The 16,945-nt window shown below is 36.9% G+C and overlaps 1 protein-coding gene across 3 annotated transcripts; it reads right to left on the bottom strand.

Moving 5' to 3' along the window:
• Positions 1–790: 790 nt before the first annotated feature.
• Positions 791–11,657, bottom strand: LOC141586966 (uncharacterized). Of its 3 annotated transcripts, none has more exons than XM_074408373.1 (12): positions 11,515–11,657; positions 8,650–8,783; positions 8,178–8,359; positions 7,690–8,065; positions 7,472–7,611; positions 7,306–7,383; positions 6,884–7,178; positions 6,444–6,643; positions 5,692–5,768; positions 2,954–3,055; positions 1,740–1,926; positions 791–1,139 (listed from the first exon to the last, which is right to left on the bottom strand). In XM_074408373.1, exons 2-12 carry the CDS (start codon positions 8,780–8,782, stop codon positions 1,053–1,055), a joined length of 1,857 nt encoding a protein of 618 aa, XP_074264474.1. In that variant the 5' UTR covers position 8,783; positions 11,515–11,657; the 3' UTR covers positions 791–1,052. The 3 variants fall into 3 exon arrangements, with proteins under 3 accessions (XP_074264474.1, XP_074264475.1, XP_074264473.1); XM_074408374.1 differs by lacking the exon at positions 11,515–11,657 and adding an exon at positions 9,844–9,862; XM_074408372.1 differs by lacking the exon at positions 11,515–11,657 and adding an exon at positions 9,034–9,154.
• Positions 11,658–16,945: the final 5,288 nt, after the last annotated feature.

Raw genomic sequence — 16,945 nt, 5'->3', positions numbered from 1 at the left:
GTAGAGTCGAGTTCGGTGAGGTCGTTATCTCCCATAGTGATAATAATGAACAATCGTATTTGTGATTTCCTTGTTAAACACATAATAAATTCTAAAACTACCCGTTTCCACATTAGTAATTAAACTGAGGCGTGTAAAAAATAACGACAATAAGCGGATTTACTTGCGATACATTTTTTTACCAATCTGGCACTTGCACTTCACTTTTTTTACCAATTTGTCGCATGTATAGTTTTTTTTACCAATATGTCACATACTTGCTACTTTTTTTACCAATATGGTCATTTGACCTTTTTTATAAATCAATTAGTTAAACGATCAATGTTCCATTCATGTTTGTCCATAAAAGAGAACAACGTATTTTAATCATGGTCGATATAAATTTATTTGTTGTCCACTGTGTTGGGTGCCATATGATGTTTTTTTTTTTTTTTTCGGTCGGTTGGTGCCATCACCATTAATTAGAATTTATATGTTATTGTCTAAATACAACTTAGAACTGACCCAATAAACTTCTTCGGAAATCCCATCTTATTGAGGGTAACTTCCATGTAAATCCCAATCCATTGTACGATTCTACCATAGGCTTTAATGATGACAATGACCTCTATGTAGCAAAATATTGCGAATTGTATATGATGCCACTATATCCATTTTAGATGTAAATTGTGGGTTCGTGTTACACGGTGGGTATGCAACGTATCATAATGAGCTACCCTCATCTGTTATAGCACTTATATAGGTGCATATAAATTATGAATGACATTAAGTTCACTTAAGGCACATGTCATAAACGAACCCATCAATTTCACGGAAAATTAGACTAGTTTTAATGTTAAAAGGTAAATAAATTACAAGTACATTCCTCCTCTAACCTCTATATTCTCGTCATACTCTCACAAAACCTATTCGTTCATTTCGTCGAAAACCTTACCACATTTGATGATGCAAAGTCCGTTACTGATGCAGGTCGTACGCTTCTCTAGTCACAGTCAAAAATTACAGGAGAACTAGGGCGAAATGTAGGCTTCACTGCCACAGTAACGAAGCTATTAGACTATAGCTGAAGCAAAACACCTTTTCCCGATAGCTTTGAGGCCTGTCACTTGCCAACCACAACCCTCCTCGTACTGTTCGACCTGTCAGCACACCATATGTTAAGCCATAGTGATTAGTTGCTCAATTACCCGCATAGCTCGGTAGGAAGAACAACCCTTAAGAATTAAGATAAACATACAGCACCGGGCTTTAACATGCACAACTAAAGATGTACATGAATAGCAAAAATGGTTATGAAAAATCTCGCCAAGAAGAGAGTCAGTCAATCAACTAGCAGCAGCGCCAACTTTAGGCTAGTGCCCCAGAGGGGTTTTGGGCCCAGCAATTTCTGGACTTCTCTCTCAACTACTACTCTCTCCATTGCAATCATTTGACCTTTAATAAAAATACCGCTTACAAAGAACAAAAAATGCAAGCAATTAACTGGGACAGAGAAAGTACTTAGCTAAAGATTGTATAGCTCACTGCTTTTTTTTTACTCAATATAGAAAGGTAAACTATTCACCAAAAATGAAAAATATAGGAAGGTACCAAGAGTCCAAGACTACCAATTATTCCCTACCTGAATTTATCTAAACCTAAAAGACCCAGATTAAAAAGACACAAATCACAATTATTGTATAAAAATGACCTCATATCCTTTAATTTCAAACTCCACCACTACAAGAAGGAGAAAGTACCTTGTCTACAATGTTCTGACTGTGATCCAATCCTCCAATCACATATATGTTGTTGTTTAGAACTGCAGCGGCAGCGTATCCCCTTTGATAATTCATTGGTGCATCAATCATCCACGTCCCAAGTCGAGGATCATATACTTCAACACTTTCCACCATTGCACTTCCATCAAAACCCCCAACTGCATACCTATCAGACAGGTTTAATCATTTAATAGCCATTGACTAGAACTGACGAGCAAAATTCATGTTTGTTGTCAGGCTTCACTAGACTTCTTCCCTTTTCTAAGAGGTTAGTGATAACATAGTAAATGTGTTTGGATGAAGGAATTCAAGGGAAAGAGACTAGCAATTTCCCATAGATAGAATTCGAAATGGGCCTGGCCATACGGGAAGGGGGAGAGAGAGAGTACCCGCTTCACAAGCCAAGGAAAATCCATTTTTCCTACAACCAATTGGAAACAGAAGGAGAACCCCTAGGCCTTATACAGCGAGCAAAAACTCTACTCCTCACATGTCAGTTTCTTACATTCCAACATTACTTGGTTTTATAAAGTAGTAAACTCCTTTTCATTTTGTTAATATCGAAAACTCAAATTATAAACTCAAATGAGGTGGTAGTCAATTCTCAGCATAAACGACAAAGATCACCAATAATCTTAAACATTACACCATCATACTCTAATCGAAAATAATTCCGTAAGAAAGTATATTATGAGGACACTAAAGGGAACATGAGAGAACGACATATTAACAAAAAAAAAAAAAAAAAAAAAAAAAAGAATACTCCCCCATCCCAGTTTATTCGTCTAACTTTCAAAATTCCCTCACATATTTCGAATACTAAGATTAACCAGGACAGGTACAGTGGGAATATGCATTAAGCCATTAACAACTAGTTTGCCGAAAATAACCACCATCTATTTTTTTTTTATACAAGTCATTTGCACATTTCAAGACGCTCACTTTTCTTTCATTATCTATCAAAATACAGGAGTAAATTTATGAAATGTATACTCATGAAAGAACATATGGTAAGAAATTTAATATTTTCATGACATAACTATTATTTTTAATTAAACTATTATTTTTGTAAAAAGTAGTGTCTCAAAAAACGAAAACACTTCATGCATAAAAAAACAGAGGGAATATTAACAAGAGCGTGTCACAAGTTCTAAATCCAATCAATTAAAATTATAAGAAAAAAAATTGCTTACAGTTTTTCATTGAGCACAACCATCGCATGACATCCCCTCTTTGAATTCATGCTTCCAAGTCTGCTCCAAGAATGTTCTCTAGGGTCAAATCTTTCAGCAGAACTGAAATGAAAAGTGGCAAGTCAGGTATTTTTCTTAGCTTCCATTTCATGTATTTTCCTTTGGCGTTTTTCAGATTTTAAGCTGTTATTTTCCACCAACAGAAATATAAGTCATATTTGTTGGATTATTCCTTAGCCTTCTATCCCATGCACAAGTTTCGAAATTAGCGAGAGCCTTTGAGGCATTGGGTTAACCTCAATGTTGTTGATGTTGATGGGTAGGTCTTGATAGTAACTTCTATCTTGTTAAAAATTTCAAAAATTTCGAGGCACTGAGTTCCCAAATATTAAATACTTAATTCTTCACATCCTTGTGTCATGGAAAAAGTTCTGCACAATCAGGTTACTCTCTCTAGAAGGTTTTTTCATATCAATGTTTTATCCAATGTGCTATAAAATTGATTTGAACAATCGATATTGCTAAATTGAGTATGTATGTTATCTATGCTTTTTACCAATGTATATTGATGTCATGTAATAAAAGGTGGGAGAGCAAAGAACATGGACAAAAAGATTATAGACATCTTTCCCAAAAACCATAGAACATTGGTAAAAGCTACCCTAACAATACACATCATAACTGCAGAATGACGATGAAACCAGCAGGGAAACAATACATCTACACGAGGGGCGCTTCAAAATTTGAAACTAAAGGCTCACAAAAATATCATTGTTATTAGTTATATTATTATGTTGATAATTAATAGGACAGTTGAATGATTATGAGTACAGCTTGATGGCTTACAATACAGTTGGTGCATAAAGGAGATTGTTTATGCTGATGATTAATGATACAATTACTTGTCACCATTGATCATTTTTTTAATAACGGAACTAACAATATTTTCAACAAAACAAAGAATAATCAAAACTGGCACTGGAAAGAAACCAACAAGAGAAGATTTGTAATTTACGCACAGACCCCATTTGCTTTTGATCCCACCGGAGAGTTAGTGCAAAAAAAAACGAAAATTATTGCAAGTGAGCAGTTTCCTCAATGCATGTTAAAGCATCCTTTTATCAGATTTTTTTTATCTAATTGAGAAGTTGAGCTTGAGAAATTTTGAATAGAATAAATTAGAAAAGCTAAATCCATGAACTTGAGGGCTACTCCACTACTGCAAAACTTATCAGTTATCATGGGAAAGTCGGATAAGCATATCTGTATAAGGAAATGCAAGCCGAGTACAATAGGCATGAAAGAATACTGAAAAGAAGTTCATCACATATTAATCAGGCTCGTGTACGGGGTGGCGAATAAGAGTACATATCCAAGTTCCAAGTTGGACTCGCCGAGACAAAAATTTCGAGACACGGAAACTCTATCCTAACATAAGGGTAAAGGTACAGGGTGTCGGAACATGCTTTCAAGACAAACATATAAAAACTATTCCTCATTTTCATTGATTTCTTGCACTTACTTTTTCTTGGTCAATTTCTTTGATTTCTTCTACTCAACTCTTTTTTGGTATTTCATTTCTCTCACATTCATGTGGTCGACCTACTTTATCTTCTCTCTACTTTTGTATAGTGCTTTTCTTATCTTAAGAAAGATAGTCATTTTCAAGTGGTACGGTGTTAAAAAAAATGAAGTATCTTATATGTAGAGTTTTAACGTGAAATAGAGATATGTTTGACGCATATGCTTAAAAAGGCTAAAATCAAATAGTCCCTCTGAGTTGGGATTTTGCTCCCTTGTTCCTTATTGGGTTGAGTTGACTTTTGTTCCGTATTTCCATGTGGTAAAGTTTTTAACATGTAATAAGATTAAAATACATCTTTCATTTTCACTACTAACAGCCATTACCACTCAATTAATCACATGAACACCAATAACCTCACCCATTCCCCATCCACAACACAATCCAGACGACGATCAAACCCTCTCTCCACCATCCACAACCCAAACCAGCCCACAACCACCAAAACTGACACGCCCTTCCCTTCAAGAAAACCACCATGTCTGGCCGCAATGACGGGGGAGGGGGTCGTCGAGGACGGGGAGAGGGTGGAGAAGGTAGTGGGTTAAGTTGGGGTTGTGACACAGTGGCTGTGGGTGGTGATGTGCTAATTTGGGTGGGTGGGGTGTCGGTGAGGTGGGCTAGTTGGCAGGGGTAACGTTTGAGGTTGGGGCCGAGGTTGATGTTGTTGGAGGTTTGGGGATGGCATGAGAGGGACTTAGGTTGGGGGCTTGGGGTTGGGGCTGATATGCGTGGATGTAATGGTTATGGGGTTGGTGGGTGGTGAGTGGTATATTACTTAAGGTGAGGGTAGAATGGTGAATCAATCACAATTTTACCCATTCCTTATTTTTAGAGCCAAAGTAAAAGGGAACAAAACCTAACTCGGCAGGAGTCTATTATATAATGGTCTATTTCTCCACTTTTGCCATGCAAACCTCGCTATTAATCTCAGCAGAAGTGTCAGATAAGGATTTCATACTCCTATCCTTCCTGGCGGACATGGGCATAACCTCAAAAAGGAGTAGAAACAACACAGGATCTAAGTCCAGTGAAGCTAACACAGGTTATGAAGAGATTAGCTCCTGTAGATGTTTCATCACCATGCAATAAGGCAGCCGTTGAGGCGCACCGCACACATCAATGGGGTAGTAATGGAAAACCATAAAGGCATTACCTCAAGTAATCTTTCCCGTCAAAGCCACCAGCAGCATAAAGAGCACCGTTAAGCTCAACTGCGGCAAGAGCAAACCTCTACACAAAAAATGAATTTGCATAAATTTGACAACAAAATTAATAAATATGAAGTATGAACAGATATACACATTGTTATTTACTTGAGAAATCAAAGGATGCCAGCGAGTTCAAATTCAAAAACTGTCCTCAATATACTAAGGGGCCGGTTGGTTCGCATTAGGGAAAGGGAAGGGGAAAGGCAATCGGAAAGGGAAACAAGTGGAAAGGAATGCGATTAACCACAACTTTCCTAATTGTTTGGTCCGTTCATCAAAGGAAATAACACAAACTACAACCACCACTCAATTCAACCACAACTATCAAAAACAGCCAAGACTACACCCCCACCCTCGTCGGTCGACGTCACCAGCGACCCTGCCCCCATCGCCGACGTCCACCTCAATTTCAATATTGTGCTCCACCGTCCAGCCGTTCTCTATTCCATATTGTGCTCCGCCAACGTCCACCTCAGGTAATGGAATCCCATTCCCTTGGGAGTTGAGGGGTAAGGAGTTAGAGGGATTTGGGGGTAAGGGAGGGAATTCTATTTCCTTTGTTTGTGTCAAACAAACACAAACAAAGGGATCATTAACTTTGTTTCCCTTTCCCTTTCCTTTAGACCCCTAACCAAACAGCCCCTAAGTGGTGGCAAGTGGCAACTGAAAAGAGAAAGTGCAGTTTCAACAAGTTCACCTTTTGCAACATTGATCTAGCACATATCCATCTCCCAACATCGAGATCAAGCATTTCGACATCAGAAAAGCAATCAACTCCATTCCCACCACCCAATGCATATATTTTGTCATGCAATGTAAGTGAAGCTAAGCTCCCCTTCTTCTTGCTCAAACATGGGAGTGAAGTCCAAACATTATTTACAGGATTGTAGCATTCAGCTGCAAAGAAACACAGCCATATCAAGAGCTACTAACATAACAAATCAAAAAACATTAAGACATTACCCCAGCGCCAGCTCTCAGAGCTACTAACATGACAATACAGACCTTACCCTTGTGTTGGTTAACAAAAAGAGACTGGTTTGGAGACCCATAATAAATTAAAAAAATTAAAAAAAATTAAAAAAAAAAAAAAAAAAAAGGAAAGAAAAGACAAAGGGATCGGTAAACACCTCCTACCTGTATCATACCACAAATCCTCATGTCCACCAGGACCACCCCCAATTACATAAATTTCACCATTAAATCTCGTCACAGAAGCATACGAGCGAACTGAGTGCATAGGGCACAGAGGTTTAATAATATCTTTTGATGGATAATAGGATTCTAGAGATGCCAGCCATGATTTCCCATCATGACCTCCTGCTAAATATATAAAATCATCTGCGTCCAGTGGCTGGTCACTGCCCGACTCCATATGCACCACCGTCCCATCATCATAACTTTGTGAAAGATTAACTGATTCTAACTTGACCTGTGAAAATCACAATGAACCATGTACAAGAAAGAAAAGAAATTGTCCATAAATGCGAGATACCAAAAGGAATATCAATAAGTGAGCAAGAAAACGACATATTAGAATACAAAGGAGGGTGATTTACCAGCTTTTGCTCCAGTTGTCCCATCTTATCAATGGATTCTTTCTTAAATGCCTTCAGCTCTTGAACTTCTAGCATCAACTGTAAAATAGCAAAGAGCCAAACTATATAGACTCGTGGTGATAAGGTATGTACAAATCATGACATCAGATAAATCTTGTCTAACAACCTGAGTTATAATGGACTGATAATCTGGTGGCAATAAAGTGCTATCCTTGACATTATCATCTTCAACACTTTGTTTTTCTTGTGAACCACCAGCCTCAAAATGCATCGTATTGCCATTTAAAGGCTCATAAACTTGGGTTTCTGAAATAGAGTCTAACGGTTTAAAATTCACAGCCAACTTTTGTAACTTTTCATATATCAGCTCCATGTCATTCTTACCAATTACTTCCATATCATCGCTTAGGCAATGGTGCTTTTCCCCATTAGATATAGAGGGGTCTGTAAGAATCAAATGCTCATTTGAATCATCATCAAAGTTAGGAGTAACAATTGCATCAGATGACATGGTACCATCACTCTCTCCATTTAGCAATCTTAATTGTCGTGGATTTAACATCTTCCGATTCCCTGTATTTTTTATCACAGACGAAGATGGTGCAAGCACTTGCATTGAGAACAAGGCGATCAACTTGCTGGCTTGAACATGATCTAGCTCAAACCGGAAATGGTTTGGAGTATAGTAATTTTCTTTAATTATTGGTGAAAACTGATTCTCTAGCAAAGGGCGGCAATTCTTCAGGGTGTGTATAAGAACCTGTATCAATTAATATGACAACTGAGGGTGGAAAGCTTCATTGAACCTAATTACACGTCAGTCTGCAGCAAATGAAATGGTTAATATTAAACAGCTAGCAAACCTACAGTACCTGAGCAGGAAATGCAGTTCGCTCTGAACCATCTCTAGTCCAACCATATGGATCAATATTCATCTGACCAGTACTAGCAGCCTCATAAATTCCATGAAGTGCCCTTTTCGAGTAGTTGAATAGAAACATTGGCAAGCCAAGATCAATATTCTTTACATACGTGAAGTGTTGAGAAGGTAAACCTGTTAAGAGATCAAGGGATAACACATTAACTGTCAACAAAAGTAATAGAGCAGTCTTAATAGAATGTACAGCCCAAGATATGTTACTTGTAAAGGTAAGTATCAAATAATCAAAAGGAGTTTATACAAGTGAAAGGCGTTTCAGATACAAGATCATAAAGCATTTGGGAATAAAATTGCAAGATTAAGACACGAATTTAAAAAAGGAAAAGTTAAATGGTAGCCTGGTAGGTAAAGAGATAAATAGGCATAATTCTTCAAAGCTATAGACGAGTAAAGTAATGACACACCAAAAAGCTGCTTAGAGAGACATTCGTTAATGGTTTTATCGTTGCAGCCAAATATGACACCGCCTAGATCAGCCTTATCCAAATTTCTAAATAGACTTGGAGTAGAGTTCAGCGTTCTCTTCCGATTACCCATTCTGTAAGCCAAACAACATTAAGCTCAAGTCAGTGAATTGAAAGAGCAAATGATAAACAATACGCGGAACAGAAAGTAAGCAGACAATCTTGCTGTAGTAGGCTGAAACTGTGAAGCAGTGTGATAAATAACCTTGTCTTGACTCGTCTAAAAGATGGTCATAAAATTTTATAGCGGGAAATATCATACTAAACCCAGATTCACAGTGGACAACTGAAAAGGTAAAAATAAGGAATAAAGCCAAGAGGCACCTGAGTTCACAAAATCGAGAGGTTGGTTCTAAACGTTCCTTCAAGGTTAGGGACATCAAAATGGTAAATGAGATTAAAGAGAGACAATTTGAAGAAATCATCCTAGATAAGAAACTCTTTTTCTGACACAACCCCCTTTTCTTTCATTTTGCCAATCTCAAAATCCACCACCTGAGAACTAGTGATCCTGTGGTATGTCAAGCCCCAACCACACCCCTAAAAAATAATACTAAACTCCCTTCCACTTTGATTTTTCCACTTTTCTAATATAATATGTGAGGAGTATTTTAATAAAGTGGGAAGATCAAAGTGGAGTGGAGGTTAGTAATAAAATAAAAAAGATGTAGAAATTGAGACTCATACTCTGACAAGAAAAATAAAATCATTGTAAATGCATGATAAAAAGCAACAAAAATTAAGGAAAACGGCAAAGCTATGAAATCCATCCACATAATGGATTTGAAAGGGAACTTAAAAAAGAACACTCTAAAGCAAAAAAATGCAATCCATGTTCCGAAAGCTAAGAGATAATCAAGGTAAATGACAAAGCTAGTGACTCTTGCTACCACCAATCCACCGCAATTTCCCACTTGTTTGGTGGTTTTGAACTATAATGAAGGTGTTTGGTCAACTTAATTCTATTGTCCAGTAACATTTACCTGATACAGATCGAATTGTTTCATCAGCCTATGTGACTTGTCTACATTTCAAATATCATAGACGATTACATCTATATATCATATAAAGTTATAAACCACGCTATAAAATCATATACAAAGCCTTTGGTGGGTAAACAGTAATGTACTATACAAAGGATAGCAATGAAGCCTGTGGGATGCTGTGATTTGCCATCAATTATACTGTGATTGCCAGGCGTTGTCTTCTCTATTAAGAAGGCATTACATCTCCATTGAGAAAGAAATACTCAGCAGATCTAACTCAAAACCATCTCACTACCAAGTGCTACCTATTATTATCATATTTTCATTAGAATTTTTCTCCTTACAAAATATGAAAATGAGGAGTTGAAAAGGGAAGGCTTGGCAAAGGAAGCTAGCATGACAGAGGATGCCCATAAACAAGTCTCAGAAACCACAAGAATTCCTCTCCACTATAAGAAATCCACCAAATTTAATATTCACCCCAAGAGGCCCACCAAACTCTTTGGGAAGTTGAAGGCTTCAACTGTGATGACCTTGCTCAAGGAAGTGCGCGAGAATAATTCTATGTTACATAAACTGAACTTTCGAGAGCATAGAATTGTCTAGCAATTTGAGATACAAGCACCGATTTGTTTTAGTGGTTAGATTTAGTTACTGATATATCCATATACTTGTCATTAAGTGTCAGTTCTTACCTTGTTAATTCGTAGTGATAATTTTGATTCAACTGCTAAATTATAAGCATAAACGCTCAATGACATGTATATAAAGAAGTTTCTATAAATCTTTAACTATATGTACACCTATATTGACTGCTATATGTAACAACCGAGCAAAAAGAATACGTATCCTGAATAGTAAGACAAATTTATGTCCTCAAAAAATCAAATTTTGAAAGATTTTACACTAATGCACCTCCTTGAATAGGGGAATCGTGAATTTATATTTCCACTTTCCAAACAGTTTGATGGAAATGGAGTTTGGTGGATTTCTTAGAGTAGAGAGTGGTTCTTTTGGTATGGGGTTGTTTCTGCATCATCTGCCATATGGTAGCTTCCTTTTGCCACACATTCAGTTTTTACATTGCCCTCTTTTCGATTTTTCATCTCGCCCTCTTCTGCATCAATTGTGATTTTTATGTCCATCTACCATTGTCGTAATGCTTCAGCAAACAATAAAAGACCCAAGTCCAGAAAAGAAAAAAAAGCTAATCAAACTTGAACTATCATTTTAACTTAAAAGAGAAAAAACAGAAAGCAAAATTCCAATAATTTATGCAATGATGCAGGATTCTATTTATTTAAGGATTGTTCATGAAAATGCAATAGATTGGAAATAATTGGTAATATAAGAACATTCACTCAAGAAAACTACACACATATATACTCTCTTTCCGTCCTACTCATTTGTTTATCTTTGATTAAAATACCTTCGGAAAGAACAAAAAGGTAAACAAATGAGTGAGACCAGGAATTAATAAGAAAATAGGAACACAAAACAAAAAGTAACGCAGCAATTTCCAAATTACAACCGAAATTAAGAAATTCATCAACATAAATGTAATATTCTGAATGTAAAATCATCAATAAGAAAAACAGCAGAAATCCAGAACAGAAAATTCGCTAAAAATATAATGTAAATTATTGGTCTGCAAACAATGTAAGACGACTAAGGAAAATGCAGGACTCATACTCGACAAAATATATGAAAAAAAAAACATAAAATTCCATAACAATCAGAGGTAAAACAGAAGTTTAGAAAAGCACAAAAAACATAAGACAAAGGAGGAAGATAGAGGAAGATAGAGGAAGAAGTTTACATGCGTGTGGAAATGGTGGAGAATCGCGTAATGTTGCAGAGATAGTGACTGAAAATTCTCTGAGGTCACGCCATCATCTATGCCGTCTCGGCAAATGCACTTTCTTCTAATTTTAATTTTTAAGTGGGCAAGTGGAGAAAGCCGGAAAGGGTAGTGAGAAGTTATAAGCTGACTATATGGGCTGCCCTTTTTTTTATCTAGGAGTACACATTTTTTTTTTTATCTTTTACCCTAGTCTTAAATTTGTGCAAGTTGTACGGTTTGTCTTTTCAATTTCCAACTTATCATGTGTATATTGGGTACATGATAAAAAAACTCTTTTATTTATAGTTGATTTTTCTTAAGATGATTATATTCGTTTTAAAGAATGACAGTATAAAACGGGTTAAATAACACTCACTTTTATAAATGCGATAAAATTTTACAAATTTCATTGCATTTTATTTGTATCTTATCTTATGTGTGATATTTGGCCTATGTTGAATAGTCTCATTAAAAACTCATGATTCACAAGCAACGGGAATGATTTTGCATTAAAAGCAAAGAACATCCTTCAAATATGAAGTTGGCATTAGATTTATTATTACATCGGTTTGTCTAAGTAAAGAAAATCATGATAAATGTAAGTATTAAATTATTTATAAAACATTTAGTAAAGAAATTTTTGATTTTTTTTTTACTTTATTTAGAATTACAAAGGTACACGTTAAAAAATCCATTATTATATAATCAAAAATAAAAAAAATTGACCAGAGTAGTTTGCACGAGTTTAATGAATACAATTACCATATATCATTAAATTCTATAATAATGCTTTTTTATACATCATCAAAGATATATTACAAATATAGTTAGCTAATATAATACTCCTATTTATGATATTTCTACTACATTGTTAAAGTTATATTACATATATAATTAACTAACATAATACTACTGATACTAGAGATATATTACAAGCCACGGGTCACAAGTCTAAATCACAGGATACAGGTAATAGGTCGCGGGTCTAAGCAATGAGTTCATAATAGAGTTTTGAGTTAAGGTCCCAATACGTAAATTTTTTACACAAAAAAAATCAACTAAATTTACTTTACAAGTATTTTAGACAAAAAAAATGACGTGAAAAAATCCAATTGATACAAATCAATGTAAAATTTGACAGAAGAGATTATGTAGATGATCAAATTACCCTCAAAATATTTTCAATATAAAAATGTAAACAATAAAATGAGACCCCATAAATGGAATAGGTAAACAAAGAGGAAGGAGTAATAAATAAACAATTAGTCTCCCTTGTGACGGAGTATATCCGTCACAAGGTGAAGACGGGCCAAATCAATACCATATTGAGTAATATGGATACTAGTGGGACATGTCTGCCTATTATTAATATATTAAAGTCTTGGGAAAGCAAACAAAAAAATAGAAAAAAATTGGGGAGTACCCAATATTTCGTCTGGTGTCAGGGATATTATTATACCTCACCCTCTCCCATCACTCTCACATCCATTTTTATATTTTTTATCACTCTTTCTCTATCATCTACAATAATTGTCCTTTTTCCATTTCAGTCGCCATTTTAGCAGTCTTTAAGCTTCGACATCTCCGTCATCAGCTTCATCTCTTCAACATTTGAACTTCGATGGGCAAGAAACAAATGGCGAGAAGAACACCCCCGAAGAAAAATATGGAAGGTATGATATTATTGCATTTGTTGAATGTTGTTTATTGTTCAATGTCAGCAGGTCGATTAGGTAAAAAAAATGGTCTTTATTGTTCAATGTTGTTGATTAACCATGCATGCATGAGTAGATGTGATCAATGGAGTTAACAGAAAATGTTGATTTTTAATTACTAAAGAATGGTGACATTAGCAGATCTGGTTTTGTAACTGTTGTTTAGGTTGCAATAATGTCAGGTGAAGTACCATTCTGTTAAATGGAGTCAGTTTTATTTAGTAAAGACTGGTGACATTAATGTAATTAAAATGGGTAAAACGAGGTCAGAATTGGTTTTGTAACTGGTGTTTAGGTTGAAATAATGTCAGTTGATGTCACATTTTGTTAAAGAAATTATTTTGGTTGATAAAATTGATAATACCAATATTCATGGATATGTAGATGAGAATAAAAGAAAAGGGAAGCAGACGATGCAGAAGGGTAAAGAGAAGGTGAAATGTGGTATTTCTGTTAGAGAGCCACTGGAAAGGGATGAAAGGGAAAAAAGTGATGAATCAGAGGACATTTCAGAGGAAACTGAAACGAGTGATGAGAAGGACGGGGAAGCCAAATGGTGAGGGGAAGGCGATGTGCGACGAGGAGAGGGAAGACAAATGTAAGGAGGAGAAGCGGTGTCGAATCAAGATGGTGGCTTAGCAGATATGCTGAGTAAAGTCGTCAAAATGGCAGCTGCTCTTGGTGCAAAGAAGATGACTAAAGAAGACACAAGCACGGTAGATGGTAAGCTGTTAGTGATTTGTCTGAGAAATATGACCATTTGTAGACGTGGGCCCACCTGCACGCCCAGTCGATATGTGGACGTACATCGGTCTTTTGAAAGCCACGCTCGACGGCGTAAGAATATGCTTTCGACCGGATCGTTTTAGATCGGTCGGTTTCGTCTCGGCAAGGGTCTCGAAACGATTAGAGATGTTCGGAGTTGCCACCAAGCATTTGTGGGATGATTGGAACCCGTTCGAATCCACTTTATACCTCGGTCAAACAAAGCACAAAGCAGTGTTTGACATAGGTACTAAAGATAAGGAATCGTCCCTCTTTAGCATCCTATCTCTAGAATGATTCTCGTACGCCCTGGATAAGGTTGTCCACTATCCAAAGTTTCTAAGTAAGAGGTGAAGGTACGTATTGGGAAGCCCTTTAATCGGGACACCAATGCGCCGCCATGATAGCGCCTCTCTTGATCGATCTTGGTTGGTTGAATGCAAAAGTTGATAAAACGGTTTAAATGCATGAATGCGCATCCAATAGTTTAAACCTAACATGTGAGAGCTTTCTAAGTCGGTTGATTTAATCCAAGTATCAAGTATAAGATGTCGAGTTGGATTTACGGTTGATTTGCATGCAAGACGGAAATTAAACATCCATTTACCAAATTAGGTTTATGGCGCATAACGTGATCCATTTGTCTTAGTAAGGCATTTTGCAAATACGGTTTTTGAATGAGCAAATTAGTCGTCTGATCCCTCCTATATCCGGGTTAGCCGGAGTCGGGATCGTCCTAGACCAATGCTGGAAGGGGGACAGACCCTGCATCAAGCAGCCAAAATAGGTGCGAGCCTATTGGCGATGTAAGGGGGTCTCTCCTGGTTTGAAAATAGGAAAAGAAGTGGCCTGTTTAGGCGCGGGTCAGTCAACGGTATATGACGTGTTCTGACCATTGAAAAACGTTTATAAAACGTGTTGAAAGATGGGTATTTGAACCCTTTTTGGTTTGAAAGGACCGTTTAGGCCGTATTTGTGTTGATTTGAAGAACGAGACTTGAATAATCGTCATTGTTTTGACGGTATTCGATGTCGGGTTCGACTTTGTAAGCTTGACATGAATAGTTTTGAAAATGAATATGAACTAATTGTTTTAAGTTCATTTGAATATAATTAATCGATACTCATCATCGTACTCGGGTTAAAATCCGACATGGTATGTAGAACCAAGGATGACTTTGTGTTGGTGACTAATATATTTGTTTTGAAAATGTAAAGAAATGATGAAAGGCTTTAAAATACCTTCCAAAATGTAAAGAAATGAAATAAAAGGTTTTAAAATACCTTTTAAATGTAATTAACCAAATATTATCACCGAAACACGGATTAAACCGTCATGGTATTAAGAACCAAGGGTGAAAAATGTTTTATGGTTAAAACTTGTAGAAAATGGTTTGAAAATACTTGGAATGGTAAAAACCGATTACAAATATGAAAATGAAAATAGAGGAAAAGAAGAGACCAAACACGGATTGGACTTAAGGCTGGGCAGGGTGCTTTAGGCGCGAGCCTACGTGCTACGTAAGTAGCCTCTGCCTCAACCAAAAAGTCCGGTTTTGGCTCATTCTTCCCATATTTTAGGCCATGTTATGCATGATTTAGCATGTTATAGTCATGAAACAAGTAAAGACATGATAAAAAAGGATTTTTACACCCTCATACTTACATGCTTGGCTTATGGCGAGAAACCGACGTAAGTGTATCAACTCGTTTGGTAGGAAAAGACTCGGTTTAAAACCGTTTTAGTAAGTAAAAAGAGTGTTTTGTTAAGTTTAGTGGTGGTGTAGTGGTCGAAATGGTCGGTCAAGTGAATTAATTCACGATGACGGTACCCAACAATGTGTAAGGCTTGTGTTTATGATCGGTAGGTCGTAAACACGTGTCGGATTATGACTTAGGAAGTCGAGTCTAGAATTTTATGTAATACTCCGTATTTATGAGTCTTTGGGTACTCTATCGAGTAGGCCTTACTCTGTCGAGTAAGGGTGAGTTGCGTTTTAAAATAGTTTCTGACCTGTTGGGTACTCGATCGAGTAAGGGGGCACTCGATCGAGTACCTTAGCTACTCGATCGAGTAGCTCGGTTAGCGAGTGATAATTCGACGGGTTTTGTTAATAACACGGATTAATATATAAATCTTTCCGTCACTTTCATAATACACTTTTACAAACCTAATAACATTAAAAGGGAGATTCAAGTTACGTTCTTCGCATTCATCCGTGTTGTTGACAAATCCGGAGCTTGAGAGGCCTGGATTCCATCGTTCTTTATACCTTTGTGATCCTTGCGTCGAGGGTAAGATCTACATACCAATTTTATAGTATTTCGTCAAGTTTCGTTAAACCCTAATTTTGGGATTGGGGGTTTTGTGTTAGTTTTGTGATTGTTAGTAATTATGTGATTATATGTTAGGAGGAGGATTCGTAGAAAAGGATTTGTGATATAGCTGTTGAGACCGTCTGATTGTGTTGCTGTTCCAGGTAGGATTTCCTACTCAGTATTAGTCCCATAATGGGATATTGGTTGATGTGTTGTGTTTGGTTGTTTGATATAGTAATTGTATTGTGATTGTGGTTGTGATCGTTGTCTATGGTTCGCGAGGCGTGGCCTCGGCTGAGTGGGGTCACTTGCGGGAGTGGCTTCACGCCCTAGTTTCGCCCTCTGTGGAACCCGCCACGGGAGGGGATGTGCACATTAATGGACAGGGTTATCGCTCATTATGAGGAGCGGGGATTTGGTGGGTGCGGCTCAGCGGTCCCCATCGGGCGGTGGTCCAAAGGAATGTCGGTGGTTGAGATTGTTGGAATTGGTGTGGTTGTGTGTGTGACGGTTAAGCTGTCTGTTTATCTTATTGTTGATATATATTGAGTTGTGTGATTAGTACTGACCCCGTTTAATAGTTTTAAAAACTGTGGTGATCCATTCGG

The sequence above is a fragment of the Silene latifolia genome, chromosome 6 (genome assembly GCF_048544455.1).
Source record: "Silene latifolia isolate original U9 population chromosome 6, ASM4854445v1, whole genome shotgun sequence".
NCBI lineage: Eukaryota > Viridiplantae > Streptophyta > Magnoliopsida > Caryophyllales > Caryophyllaceae > Silene > Silene latifolia.
This window is presented reverse-complemented; position numbering and strand designations above follow the sequence as displayed.